The 15194-nt window shown below is 42.1% G+C and overlaps 1 protein-coding gene across 1 annotated transcript in view; it reads left to right on the top strand.

The window, feature by feature from the left end:
• The window catches only part of SLC7A6 (solute carrier family 7 member 6), an 86914-nt gene extending 72568 nt beyond the window's left edge, over positions 1 to 14346 (top strand). The window contains exons 9-10 of the mRNA XM_077455481.1: positions 7051 to 7234; positions 13739 to 14346. Coding sequence (XP_077311607.1) covers positions 7051 to 7234; positions 13739 to 13842 — 288 coding nt within the window. The 3' untranslated portion in view covers positions 13843 to 14346. The remainder of the gene's footprint in view (positions 1 to 7050; positions 7235 to 13738) is intronic.
• The last annotated feature ends 848 nt before the right edge of the window (positions 14347 to 15194 follow it).

Below are 15194 nucleotides of genomic sequence, written 5' to 3'. Positions count from 1 at the left end.
CAAGTCATGAGGGCTAGATTGAAGGCTTAGGCGCATCTCTCTTTATCCCTGATTGGGCAACTCAATCTAAGATGAATCTTTTTACCTGTATTGCTATATGTTCTTAGACAGTCTCCTGTCAGGTCAGCCAAGATTTAAATTGAAAGTACTGCAAAGACCTTGGTGGGGGGGGGGGGGTCTGGCCTGACCCTTCATAAATATTTCCTAGTGGCTTTGTTGTTGCATACACACATGTGGCTAGTCTCAGATGAGTCCAACGCAGTGGTGGTTCTGGAGGCAGCCTACTTGGGCTCCTACGAAGCACTAAGAAACCTACTTTACTGCGGGCCCAGCACACCCTCCCTCTGACATTGGCCATGAAAGCCGTTGTGAAAGCATGGCTAGCAGCTAGTTTTTTGCGTCCTAACCTCCCTGGGGATATTTCACCACATAGCCTCAGATTATACCAGAGAGGATTATCAGAATTTGTCAATCTCTGACCCCAGTGTGTGGGCACTCAAGGATATTAAATATGTGGACCAAATATATATTGGGGCCACCTACAAACTTTCATTGACCTGAAACAAAAATACGACCTCCCTAATTCGCATTTTGTTTAGGTTTCTGCAGCTTAGACATGCCTTCAATGCACAATTTGAGAATTCCCAGATGGCCTTTTATACTTCAAATCTAGAGGATTTCCTCAGGGATGAATCCCTACACAAGTCCTTGTCCAGCAATTATAAAGAGTTATTACTCAATGTACATACAGAACTAGATGCTTTAAAAGATAAATGAGTGAACGACTTTCCCACACTGGACTCGGAGGAGTGGGAGTGCTCCTTTTCCCAACTGGTTTTGGCCAGGGACAGGCTAATCTAGTTTAAAATAATGCATATGTATTTTATGCCCAGACGTCTACACAAAATATACCCATCTATAACTGACTCCTGCTGGAGGTGTGCCTCACCCACAGCATATTTTAAATATATTTGTTGGCGCTGTTCCCTGGTCGAGACTTTTATGGGGTGAGGTTGCTGCAACTATTGAGGCAAGCACTACAGTTCAAATCCCACTACAGGTGGAAGTATGTCTGTTGGGACTTGACTCCTCTAGCCCATACCCAGGTAGTTAGAACCCTTTTGGGGATACTACTTTATTACGCCCGTAAAGCTATTGTCCTACGATGGAAATCCTCCTCTGCCCCATCAATTACCTTATGGAAATGTTTGATTAATTCAGCCCTTCCATTATACAAAACGACATATTTATCTAGAGGCTGTGCCAAGAAATTACATAAAGTGGGGGACATTTGGATGGAATCTCCCTACACTAGTGACTCTACAGAAGACTAGTTGACATGTAGTTGGGTACTTACTGTTGACATTGTGGTGGAATTTTACATTTATGTTCTATTTGGGGGAGTCGGTCCTGCAATCTGTTAAAGGGCATAGTTTATCATTTCATGAGTCAAGCTCTGTAGAATGTCTGGGAGGAGGATCTACTGAGTAATAGTCCTATTATTTCAGCCTTCACTGGCATTTAGGGTGTGCCAACTTTTTTGATAGGATTAGGATGTTTTGGTTTAGTTTGGTTATTTTGACAGTTGACAAGAAGAGCAGTTCAATTGTTGTAAAGGAGGCTTCAGGGCACCCAAGAAAGTCCAGCAAGCGTTAAAACCGTCTCCTGCAGTTAATTCAGCTGCAGGGTCTGGGCACCACTGGTGTAGAGTTTGCTCAGGAATGGCAGCAGGCAGGTGCGAGTACATATGCACGCACAGTGAGGCAAAGACTTTTGGAGGATGGCCTGGTGTCAGGAAGGGCAGCAAAGAAGCCACATCTTTCCAGGAAAAAACATCAGGGACAGACTTGTATTCTGCAAAAAGTACAGGGATTGGACTGCTGAGGACTTGGGTAAACTGTTTCTCTGATCAATCCCCCTTTTCCGATTGTTTGGGGCATCCTGAGACCATTCATGTGTGGGGTTGTCTCTCAGCCAAGGGAGTGGGCTCGCTAACCATTTTGCCAAAGAACACAGCCATGAATAAAGAATGGAGCAACTTCTCCCAGCCATCCAAGAACAGTTTGGTGACCAACAATGCCTTTTCCAGCATGAAGGAGCACCTTGTCATAAGGCAAAAGTGATAATGAAGTGGCTTAGGGAACAAAACATCTACATTTTGGGTCTATGGCCAGTAAACTTCCCAGAACTTGATCCCATTGAGAAATTGTGGTTAATCCTCCAGGTGGGTGAACAAAAAACACAAATTCTGACAAACTATAAACATTTTTAGCAAAAAGAAAGAACTGCGCTAACCACGAATACCCAATGTGAGTAGGGTATGTATATGTGCCAGACCCACGATATGGGTCTTAGTATCTTAATGTCTCCAAGACCACCTCCAAAATATAATACAAACCATATACAAATAAGTGAAATTTAAATACAAAAACAAACCATAAATGCGTGTCAAGAGTGTGAGTTCCCCAAACACAATATGAGTATATCAAACTCAGTACATATACCTCTAGAAAATAAACAATTAAAAAATAGAATAGAATATGAAAAAAAATGTTTGCAATTTTTTACATAAATGAACTATCAAGAAAAAAGATTGTATTTAAAGACACTCTATATAATGTCCATATAGTCATATGTCAAAAAATAATAATAGAATGTCCATATAGTAGACAAACACCAGTGAAGTAAAGCTTCTAGTGGAGTGCAGCAGTGAAGGACAAACTTCAAACAGCTGAGTTATAAGTACACAAATTAAAATCTTCTCCAAAGATGTGCTGTGCTTTTCCCAACACCGAATGAATGAATTGGCTCCTTACCAGATCCAAGCGACCCCCCGTTACAGAGGGTCACCACAGGCGACAATAGTCAAAGGATATCCGGATAGCGATTCCTCCTCAAGCGATCCTGAATCTTTCACGCGATAGGGTTATGGCTGTTATTCCACATATCACTCCCAACTCAACGTGGTATCACATAGGGAAAAACATAGGCTCCAGATAGTGTAAAACCAAATGACTTTAATTTGCAAAAACGAACGTATACACTTACATAAAAGACTTTAAAAGCAGGTTCAAAACAGAAGCGTGCACCGGCCGGATGCACGCCAACGCAGAAACCGACCCGTCCTTCCTGGTCCACAAAGAACGAACACGACTGGGGTGACGTCGACACGTTCGCACCGCCCTACGCGTTTCGTAATAATTTACGTCGTCCAGGGGCCCGGCCGGTGCACGCTTCTGTTTTGAACCTGCTTTTAAAGTCTTTTATGTAAGTGTATACGTTCGTTTTTGCAAATTAAAGTCATTTGGTTTTACACTATCTGGAGCCTATGTTTTTCCCTATGTGATACCACGTTGAGTTGGGAGTGATATGTGGAATAACAGCCATAACCCTATCGCGTGAAAGATTCAGGATCGCTTGAGGAGGAATCGCTATCCGGATATCCTTTGACTATTGTCGCCTGTGGTGACCCTCTGTAACGGGGGGTCGCTTGGATCTGGTAAGGAGCCAATTCATTCATTCGGTGTTGGGAAAAGCACAGCACATCTTTGGAGAAGATTTTAATTTGTGTACTTATAACTCAGCTGTTTGAAGTTTGTCCTTCACTGCTGCACTCCACTAGAAGCTTTACTTCACTGGTGTTTGTCTACTATATGGACATTCTATTATTATTTTTTGACATATGACTATATGGACATTATATAGAGTGTCTTTAAATACAATCTCTTTTTTTCTTGATAGTTCATTTATGTAAAAAATTGCAAACATTTTTTTCATATTCTATTCTATTTTTTAATTGTTTATTTTCTAGAGGTATATGTACTGAGTTTGATATACTCATATTGTGTTTGGGGAACTCACACTCTTGACACGCATTTATGGTTTGTTTTTGTATTTAAATTTCACTTATTTGTATATGGTTTGTATTATATTTTGGAGGTGGTCTTGGAGACATTAAGATACTAAGACCCATATCGTGGGTCTGGCACATATACATACCCTACTCACATTGGGTATTCGTGGTTAGCGCAGTTCTTTCTTTTTGCTATTTCTGTTTGGTGTATTCTTGGTGTACATTTGAATTGCAGCTTCCGTTCAATACCATTTGTATTCCGTAGCGCAGTTTTTCTCTTTTTTCGCTCCTTTTATAAACATTGATAATTCAAGAATGGGCTGCCATCAGTCAGGATGTGGCCCAGAAATTCAGAGCATGCCAGGGAGAATTGCAGAGGTCTTGAAAAAATAGGATTTTTAAAAACGGCTTACCTGTGAAATCCTTTTCTTTTGAGGTACATCATGTGACACAGAGCCATAGTACTTACTATGTGGGTTTAATAGGCCACTGGCACGCCCTAAATTAAAAAGTGCCCTCCCTATATAACCCTTCCCACTGGTGGGAGTACCTCAGTTTTGTAGCAAAGCAATACATGTGTATACCAAAGAAGGGAGGGACCTCTGTGTCCCATGATGTACCTCAAAGAAAAGGATTTTACAGGTAAGCTGTTATAAAAATCCTATTTTCTTATCGTACAGCACGGGACACAGAGCCTTACTATGTAGGATGTTCCATAGTAATGCTAACTGAAGGGAGGGAGACGCAACAAAAGTAGGGCACCAAGAGGCTAGAGAACTTATACTGCAGCCTGCAGTACACTGCGCCTGAAAGCGCTATCCCCATGACCTCTCACATCTATCTGAAAAGGAGGAATTTTCCTCTTTAAACCGTAGGCTTGCACAATCACTTGACAAATACATTTAAAAATGTAATAGTAGATTTTGACGCTGCCTGTCCTCTTTTAGAACCATCTGGCAACACAAACAAAACATCTGTTTTACGAATCTGAGCGGTCACTTTCAAATAGACCTTGACTGCTCTCACCACATCAAGACAATTTAGTGACTTTTCCTTCACAGAATGAGGCTCTGGAAAAAAAGAAGGCAGAACAATATCTTGGTTTAAATTAAAACCTAATACTACTTTCAGTAGGAATTTAGGATGAGGTCATAATACAACCTTATCTTTATGCAGAATCAAATATGGCTCTTTACAAGAAAGAGCAGCCAACTCGCAACCAAGAAAAACGAATTTCCTTGTCAAGAGGACCAAGGGAATATCTCGAATAGGCTCAAAAGGCTGCATTTGCAAAGCCGATAGGACTAGATTTAAGTCCCAAGGGTTCAAGGTGGATCTAACTGGGGGATTAATCCGTGTTACCCCCTGAATAAAGTTACGAACCAGAGAATGTGAGGCAAGTGGTTATTGAAAAAACACTGATAAGGCCGACACCTGGCCTTTGATAGTACTCAAGGCCAGCTTCATCTCTAATCTCATTTGTAAGAATTCAAGGATCCTACCTATGACATATTTTCTTGGGTGCCAACACCTGGATTCACACCAGGAGACCTATGCCTTCCAGACTCTATAGTATATGATTCTGGAGGCCGGCTTTCTAGCATTAACCATAGTAGAAACTGCTGAAGTTGACAGCCCACGGTCCTTTACCATGTGGGTCTCAATAGCCAAACTGTCAAATTTAGCGTTTGTAAGGTAGGATGGAATACCGAACCTTGCGAGAGAAGGTCTGGCCACAGTGGTAAGGTCCAACTGCCATTTTTATGATCTCGGCAAACCAAGATCTCCTGGGCCACACTGGGGCTACAAGAATCACCTCCTTCCCTTCTTGCTTGATCCTGCGAAGAAGCTGCGGAAGCAGCAGAACAGGAGGGAACGCATGGATCCGTGAAAACTGATCCCAAGGAAAGACCAAGGCATCTGTTCCGCATACCGTCTGATACCTTGCCCTTGACACAAAGTTGTCGATCTTGTTGTTGAACCTGGACACAAACAGATCCACATCCAGAACACCCCATTTTTTACATATTGACAGAAAGATGAAGAGACCATTCTCCCGGGAACAATTGTTGGTGACTCAGGTAGTCCGCCTGATAATTCCATAGTCTGAGCGTCGAGGCGTTCTGGCCGAATTTCTAGAATATTGATGGGCAAGGTCTTCTCTGAGATGGACCATTTCCCCTGGACAGCTGCTTCTTCCAGGACTGCTCCTCAGCCTAAAAGGCTGGCATCTGTCCTTACCACCTTCCAGGTGACTGTCGGGATTTCCCTTCAACCACCAGTTGAGGCTCTGAAGCACACCGGGCAATAAATGCATTGGAAAGTCCAGAGCATGGACCTTCTTGTTCCAAGTAGCTAGGATACAGTCTCTAATGAAATCACGCATAATGAATGGCCTTGAAAGAAGCCACCATCTTTCCCAACAATTTCATGCAAAGACGAATAGAAGGATTCTTCTTTGATTTGACCTCCTGGATCAGTTCCCCAACACCTTAGACACTGGCGAAAAAACTGAGGTACTCCCACCAGTGGGAGGGGTTATATAGGGAGGGCACTTTTTAATTTAGGGCGTGCCAGTGTCCAGCACCTGAAGGGGGCCTATTAAACCCACCTAGTAAGTACTATGGCTCTGTGTCCTGTGATGTACAATAAGAAAGAAGGGTTAATGCTGCAAATATTGACTCTTTCCATAAACTTAATGTAATTGTCGATAAAAGCCATTGACGCTTCTGAAATGCTTGTAAGTATATCATAGTAACATCTGACAAAAAGATCTAAAAACACTGAAGCAGCAGACTTTGTGAAATGTAATCTTTGTGTCATTCCCAAAACTTTTGGCAATGGCTGTGCATCACCAGTGCCCCCAAAAACGTGAATTGTAATTTAAATTTGAGTAATAGCCAATTTAATTTTTATTCCACTATAGAAACTTTGATGCTTTTGATATCAGCATGTTGTGTGCAACATGGATTTTTTAAAAAAAAATTTGGGGGAGGAAGTTCCACTTTAGGTTCAGTTTACAATACTGCCAGACACAGTAGAAATTATACCATTGTCTGGGTTGCAATGGGAATTTTGTATTTGGTTAAAAGCACTTTGTATCAGTATTGCTACCTTATTAAATTACCTGTATTTTTTATTTATTTTTATTTTTTTGATGATTAATGGTTTTTCCAATATTTTCTTTCTCTTTTCAGCTTAGTCTCTTCTATCCAATCACATTTTGCTTGTGTACAGTATTCCTCATCGCAGTCCCGTTGTACAGTGATACAGTGAACTCACTCATTGGAATAGGGATTGCTCTTTCTGGTGTTCCTGTCTATTTCATGGGAGTTTATCTTCCAGAGTCTAAAAGGCCACCGTTTATTGGCAAATTATTTGGTAAGTAATGCTGAGAAGGAAGTGCGTGTTTCATAAAGTGCTTATTTTCATTTTATTGCTAAGCTAACATATGAAACCTGACTGGATCAAATGCAACTTTTAGGAATGCTTGAAACCATAATCACTCGCAATTAGTCCTTAACCACTTCAGCTCCTGAAGGTTTTACCCTCTTCCTGACGAGACAATTTTTTGCAATACGGCATGCGTTACCTTATCATCAATTTAGGTCAATATGTATTCTGCTAGATGTTTTTGGCAAAAAAAATCCTAATAAGCGTATAGTGATTGGTTTGCGCAAAAGTTATAGCGGCTACAAACTATGGGTCTAGATTTATGGACTTTTTATTGTTTGTACCAGTAATGGCAGCGATCAGCGATTTTTAGCGGGACTGCGACATAGCTGCGGACAAATCTGACACTAAGTGAAACCTTTTGGGGACCAGTGACATCAATACAGCGATCAGTGCTAAAAAAAAAATATGCACGGTCACTGGCAGAGAAGGGGTTAACATCAGGGGCAAACAAAGGGTTAAATGTGTTCCCTATGAGTGCTTTCTAACTTGGAGGGGAGGGAAGGCCTCGCTTTAAATAAAGGAAAACAGAAATCCGTGTTTCTGCTTAGAAGGAATACAAGATCTCCATTTCCACCTCTGGCAGAACAGTGGTTTGCTTTGTTTACATGGGCAGATCGCCTCTCTCCGAATGATCGATGGGTTCCCGGCACACAGTGCGTCCACCGGACCCGCTGATTGGTGCACGCCCCAGAGCCTAAGAAGGAAATCAAGTACAGGCAGGCGATTTTGTGCTTAAGGGCCACCCTTCCACAGTATATGTAAGTGGGACGGTCTTTAAGTGGTTAAAGAGGAACTGAATAATGCAAGCTGTGCCCAAAAATGCAGAGGACAAAGGACTGGCTGTGGTCCCCTGCAGCTAATCTTGGCAGCTGCATGTCAGAATTTGACAGTAATGCTGCATGGCCCCCAAACTCAAGGAGGGGCTGTGGAGCCCCTCCTGCACGACTGTCAGATTTTGACACGTAGCTGTATCTGTGCAGCCAGTGCTTCTGCATGCGCCTTCACACGCTGCCTGCACGCAGTCTGGGTTAGGTGCAGGTTGACAATGCCCATCTTAACGAAGCCTTATCATGCCATGTTCTGCAGTTTGTCTCTATTTGAATGCAGCTATCATGGTAGAGGCAGGACTGCTGCTACTACATGATTCAGCCTCCAACAAGAACAGTTAGCTGCACAGCAGTGAAAATCCATACATACTGTAGTGAATGCTACACCACCAATGTGTAACGTTTGGGCATTTACAAGAAGACAATGACCCCCATGATCTTACGTAGTCATGAAAGCACAGACAACACATGAACCAGCAAGTTAGTAAAGGAATCCTCCAGTTTTAACTTATTTGCCAGCCTCTCATAAATGCCATATGAACACACAGAAAGGAGAGCACACGTTTCATGGCCACCCTGATTATGGGGGTCATGGAGGTGTGGATTTCACTACAGAGTTTGCTTGGACTGTTTTTTTTGTTGTTTCCAAATCTCATTTACACTCGGAATTTTGGACTTTGTTATTCATGCTACAATTATTTCCGTAGTAGTTTTGATATTACATGCGCCGTGGATTTGATTTAAAAAAAATTTCTGCAGTTTTTTTTTTTGATATGTGATTTCAGAATTTCAGAATTTTAAAGCTATTTATTTTTTTAATAATTTTTTTTTTTCTTGCTGTACATTTAAAAACATTTCTTTGGATTAGCGTGGCACTCATTGCACAGAGCAGTGACACAAGCAAATTCCCGGAGGCTGGCATTCAGAGGCAGCAGAGCCTTAATCTGGCTTAGCATCACAGGCCAGGCAAAATGACGCGAGAAACTGGAGTGTCGTACACTTTGGTTTTGGCTTCATTCCAGCTAGGGGAGATCATATGTTCATTGGTTTTCCCTCCCTCCACCCAGTGACACATGCCATGTGGGGTCCCACGTTGGGAGGGAGGGTCATGGGGTACACTTTAGAGTTCACAGAAAATGATCCAGCCACCAGTTTGCTTTCAGTAGAAAGTTTGGCTTATGCAGGGTTCAAAGCCCCCTACTGCCACCGCCGTAAGACTGAATTTTCTGAGCCTATAGACTTTAACTTGCACGTTGGCCATGTGTGGGGGACTGTGTCAAACACTTTTGCCAATATACTGTATCAACATCCAGTCCTTTTGCCTATGTTTTTGATTACTTCCTCTAGCACCTTTTGCAATGGCCTTAACTTTTTTCTTTATTTTCCCTGCAGTCAATTGGTGGAAGAGTCCTTTTAGACAAATGATTTCTTACCGATTCAACTGTAATCTGACAGTCTAGTGTTGAGAATGTTAAATTGAATGAACATTTTCATACTTATCAATAGAAGCAACCAAATTACAAACCACAAATGATGCAGAAAGGAGACCTGAAAATGTCTTGAAACACAAATTAAGAGTTCAGTTAATGCTTTGAACTGGGTTCACACTAGAACATGCAGCGGTTCACAGTGTGGTGCATCTCCATTCACCGTTTTAGGTCCGATTTCAGCCTGAATTTTGCGCTGAATTCAGACCTGAAACAAAAGAAACAGATGCACAGGGCTTCTGTGCAATTTGCACCGGAGCCGCTGCGGAGATGTGTGAACCGTCTCCATAGAGAGCAGATCACAATCTCCTGCTATGCAAATTGGATGCAGAGAAACCCACATCCAATTCATGAAGATGTGCACATAGCCTTAAAGGGGCCCCATTCACACCTTCATGCTCTGGTGCATTAACGTGTGATATGCATTGCGTTAAGGCAACTTATTCAGTTTAATGAGCCGCCAGCGCAAAAACAAAAACGGACAATCACCAAGAATACCTTATTTTGCTAGTGTCCTAGTAGTTTGGGCACTTTTAATTGTAGCTCTGCTGAGAAAAATCTAGAATTTTTTGCAAATCCTTTCTCTGTGGGGTCAGTTAGGATTCCTTGCTACACTGTTGCTAGCGCTGGTCTCTAGATCGGTGTTTGTCAACCCTCCCCCCCCCCCCCCCTTTTTTTTTTTTTTGTCAAGGCAAGTTTAGAAAGAATTCTTTGGCCACACGTCTGAGTACAAGCTTTTTTTGCAGGTTCCTGTGTTTTTCAATGTGCTGGCCTATGTGTGTGAAACAAGCAAAGTTTCCCATGTGTCACATTTTTTAAATCGTGCCACAACAAATTGCATGGTACTGCAGTAAAATGCATTTTAGCAGCCACATACACATTTACTAGATGCGTGGGGTTGCCATTAAGAATTATTGTCTGCAAAAGGTATCTTTTTTTTGTGTGGTGCAGGAAAACGCAATTTAGCACATGTTCCCAAACCACACCTGGTGTGAACAAGCCTTAAAATGTAGGTTGTGAGGCAAACTTGCCTTATACCTGTAGAAATCAGTCAGTGGTATGGTAGCATCAGTCAGTGAGTAAAAGCATGGAATGCCTACTGGAGAAGCCTCTCTAGGTCAGTCACTTAAGACACCACTGGAGGTGAAGGAAGACTTGCTGGGCTGCTCTCTCTCCTCCTCCATCTTCAGCTGCTGAATCAACCATAGCAGCCACCTCTGTGAGAAGGGAAGAAGGTGGCTACATCCCCACTCCACCACCTCTGGCTGCACTGGGAGAAGTTTGGGGAGGAAAATTGCATGCAAACTCAGAGATAAGCACACCACAGACAGCTCCTTGTCCCTGGCCTGTACCCCCTTATCAGCCAGGGAGGCAAGTCGGGGGAAATTAAGGATGCTGGGCAGGCTTCTGACACGCTCCTCAGCAACCAATGACATCATCAGTTTGCAGGATACCCTCGGGAGGTCTGTTCAGCAGAGAATACCCCAGGAGGTTACATGCCAGTTTAAAAGGCACAAGATTGGCAGTGCCGTTAAACAAAAGCTTTAGCCGGCAGTAAGGTCACTTTCACGTTGAGGTGGTTTTCAGGGCTAGAAATGGCCTCAAACTAATGCCTGAAAACACCTCCTCATTAATTTCAGTGTGACTTTTCACACTGGGATAGTGCGTTTGCAGGACATTCTGAAAAGTCCTGCAAAGAGTTTTGGCAGTACCGCAACACAGGCACTTTTAACCCTTTCTTCGTCTGCTAGCGGGGGTTTAAAAGTGTCCCGCTAGCGGACAAAAAGCGCCACTGAAACAACGGTAAAGCACTGCTAAAACTAGAGGTGCTTTCAGTGTAAAAGTGGCCTAAATGTTTTTGCCGGCCTTAGTTGGGGATGTTTTTTTTTTATGCTTTTTGTTGTGGCACCCCAGGGTCCTGTGGCCCCCCTGGTTGAGAAACCCTGCTCTATATAGCAGCTATTTGAATCTGCGTTTCTTCTGCATTAGCTTTGGAGGCCATACCCAGACCCCACTGTACATTTCAAGGCTAACCTGGAATTTCACCTTTTGTGCACTAAGCTGTGCACTGTGGGAAGGACCACTTTGTAATCCTACTTCACAGTAGCTGGCTTTAACTGCATGTTGAAGCCCAGGTTCTGAGGAATGGGCAAATCTGAGTCTGTGATTCCTACAATAGTAAAAGCTAAAAGACGTTTTTATTTCTTGCAAGATCTGTTATCAGACAAAGGTGTGTGAATCTAGGTGCTTCCACCCCAGGAGTTTCTGAATTGGAGTCTAAATAAGTGTTTTAGTCTCAGAATTATCAAGAGTCAGGTTTCTGTTCTGTTTCAGAGACCATTGGTATCTCACTTTCTCAAACAACCTCTGTGCAGGGGGGTCTTACATATAACTCTATCTGCCCATTAACCTGTGAATCTGGTTCTCTCTGAACTTTAGAAACTGCCTTTGAACCCATTAAAGATGTTCCTCTCTCTACTTTCACCTACAAGGTGATGTTTCTTGTTGCCATCACCTCTAAAAGGTGTTGGAACTGGTGGCCTTATTTTTCAAGAAACCATTTCTGGTTCTGCATAGGTACAAGGTGGTCATGAGGCCTAAGGTAGTTTCTGCTTTCACTTCAGTCAGGACTTTGTTTTTTCGTACCCATTTTCCTCCATCTCACCAAAAAGAAATGTTCCCCTCCCGCTATCTGGATTTAGTGCCAGGCTATGATAGTCTCTCAATCCCTGCTTTTTTAAGGAAGACTGGATCCCTTTTTGTGATCCTTGATGAATCCCATAAAGGTGCATAGGCTTCTTATTATCAGTCTAGGTGACTGAGACAATCCTTCAGGCTTTTGAACTCCAGGATCGGGTTCTACACTCTGCTAGATCTGTGCATCCTCAGCTTTTTGGTTTAAAACTGTTCCAGAATCAGTTTTTCTGTCCCAAAGATTCTCAAAGAGCTTGTGGCCTTCTCTGATACCAGCTTCAGGCTTAAAGCTTAACTCCAGGTTTACTGCCCCTTCAACTAGTTATTTGGGCCAAGCTGGCCCAAATTAACTATTGGCTACACTAACAGATGCACACTCTGGGTGTGCTGTATAAACTGTATGTGCTATCAGTTACATACAGTTTACAGCACTGTGTTCCAGCAGCAGGATTAGAACTTCCTGTCCACTCATGGAACAAAAACTGAGTCTGGCTTTGCACTGCTCAATAGGCAGCTTTGTATTCTATAAATGAATACAAAGCTTCCTTGTGATTTCATCCACCTGCCTCTCTGCCTCAGTCAATCAAAGGAACCTTTTTGTATTCCTAGAATACAAAGCTGCCTATGAATGGCTGAGCAGCGCTCAATCTGGCTCAAATTTGTTACAGGTGTGTGGGGTGGGAAGTTTTCATTCCGCTGCCAGAACAAAGTGCTATATGGTGCCTGTAGCTAAAAATACAGTTTATACAGTACGTCCAGCAGGTGCACTTGTTGGTGTAACAAATAGTTTGTCTGGGCCAGCTTGACTCAAACAAATTTAAAGACAGTAAATCTGGCATTAGGTTCTAAGGTCCTTCAGCCAGCTCTTTGAGCTGCAGACAGTGTCCGGTTTTCTTGCGAATGTTGGTGCAACATTGTTTTGTTGCCCACCCAGCAGTTAAAATGCTTTTGGACATCCTAGAGGTTTGACTTCCTGTGTCCTTCAATAGACAAGATGAGAAAGTAAGTAGGATTGCATACTCTCTGTAAAACCCATTTCCAGAAGTCCATTGGGGGACAAAGGTCCCACCACTCTGTGTTCATGGTCATGCTCTCAACACAATGTTGGCTGCAAAACTGAAGCATATTGGTAGTGGCAGGGTTTATCCTGGGCTAGCCTTCAGATTTGTTTTTTAATGGCTACCACTGTCCAATGCTCTGGTAGCCAGCAGTATAAACTGAAAATATAAGACTTTCAATGTCTATGGTTAGGGAACAACACGTGTAATTGATGTGAAGGTAAAGGCCACAGTAAATGTATAATTAGAGAAATACTGGTAAGTGCATAGTCTGAAGTGTGTTGTGTGTTTTTTTTTTTTTTTTTTTTTTTTTTTTTTTTTTTTTTTACTTTTAACTTTATTTTTTTTATATTGCCTTTTTAGCTTTCCTCACGAGATGGACCCAGCTGATTTTCAATTGTGTCTTGACGGAGATGGACATGGCAGAAGAGAAAAAGCCAATGGTAAAATCAAAGAAGCCATTATGATTACAGACCTTGGTAAAAAAAAAAAAAAGAACAAAAACATTGTTATTAAGAAAAGGCAATTTCATTTGACAAGTGTTTTGCTTTACTGAAGACGGTTTCTGTTGCTTTTGTTTGATCAAGAAGAGGCCCAGCAGCAGTGAAGATGGACAAAAAAAGAAACGATTGCTAAAACGACACCTTTTCGAAAGGTTTCACAATTCCAAATCTTAAATGTTTTAAGTGTTCTACACTCCTTTTTAATGTCATTTTTATGTGTATTTTTGTTTTTTCCTTTTTTAAACTGCCAAAAACCTTTTCCACATCCACCAGCAACTGCTCATCAGGGAAACTACTTAACCTTTACAGCCTTCAAGTTTAAAAAATAAAGAACACCCAAACGTCCAATACCCAGCTGTGTTAAGGGGGAAGAGATGTGTGGATTGTGGTTGAGTTCTGTACATGAAAATTGCTGCTCTTCATGTTAAACCCTTGTACTATGATAAATAACTATCTAACGGTGTTGTAGACCAGTGTTTCACTACTTATTTGAACTAGGTACCCCTTTTTATAAAGCCAGTATTTATCAGTTACCTGTTCTGGTGACCTTGTTTATCTATATGATCAATGAGTCAAACACTTTATGCGACTAAACTGATTGAATTGAATAAAATTTGCATTTATTCAGTCAATTTAGTAAGCTCTTAATTGCTTCTGATAAAACAAATATCTGCATGAGTATCAGAGCACCGGTTCTATTACAGATTGAATGTTTCTTTCAGATTCGATTTTTGGTTGATATTTTCAAAGGATTGCAAACTATGGAACAATATTGCAGAACAATCGTTTGCATAATCAGGGCAAACAGAGAAAGGAGTGGTAGGAGATGTTGCAACGGCAACTATAAAGCCTCATACACGCTACTATTTTCGTTCAACCAATCCAATGTTACTATAGCAATCTCCCCTGCTGAGCTATTGTGTTCTGACAGGGGGACGGCCCCCTGCCAGAACTCTCTGGTCCGCGTTCTCAGCCATTGGCTGAGAGCACTAATGGGCAGCTGGTCGGCAGACCTTTTAATGGTCATGAGCATTCGACTGCCATACCTATGGGTCGAATGTTAGCCAGTTCAGTAGAAACCGGCCAACATTCGGCCCCATGTGCACTAGACTTAAGTGTGTCGAGGAAGGACTTAAAGTGGTTGTAAACCCCGTAGTATCACTTTTATCTACAGGTAAGCCTATAATAAGGCTTACCTGTAGGTACCATGCATATCTTCTAAACTTGCACCGTTTAGGACATATTCACTGTATGGACAAGTGCCGACATCATTGGCGCATGCACAATAAAGAACGTTGGCAGGGAATCAAAGAGGA

Source organism: Lithobates pipiens, unplaced genomic scaffold (assembly GCF_037356315.1).
Source record: "Lithobates pipiens isolate NorthernLeopardFrog02 unplaced genomic scaffold, aLitPip1_a1.2 Scaffold_10, whole genome shotgun sequence".
NCBI lineage: Eukaryota > Metazoa > Chordata > Amphibia > Anura > Ranidae > Lithobates > Lithobates pipiens.
The sequence above is the reverse complement of the archived record's forward strand: the minus strand, read 5'-3'. Positions and strand labels throughout refer to the sequence as shown.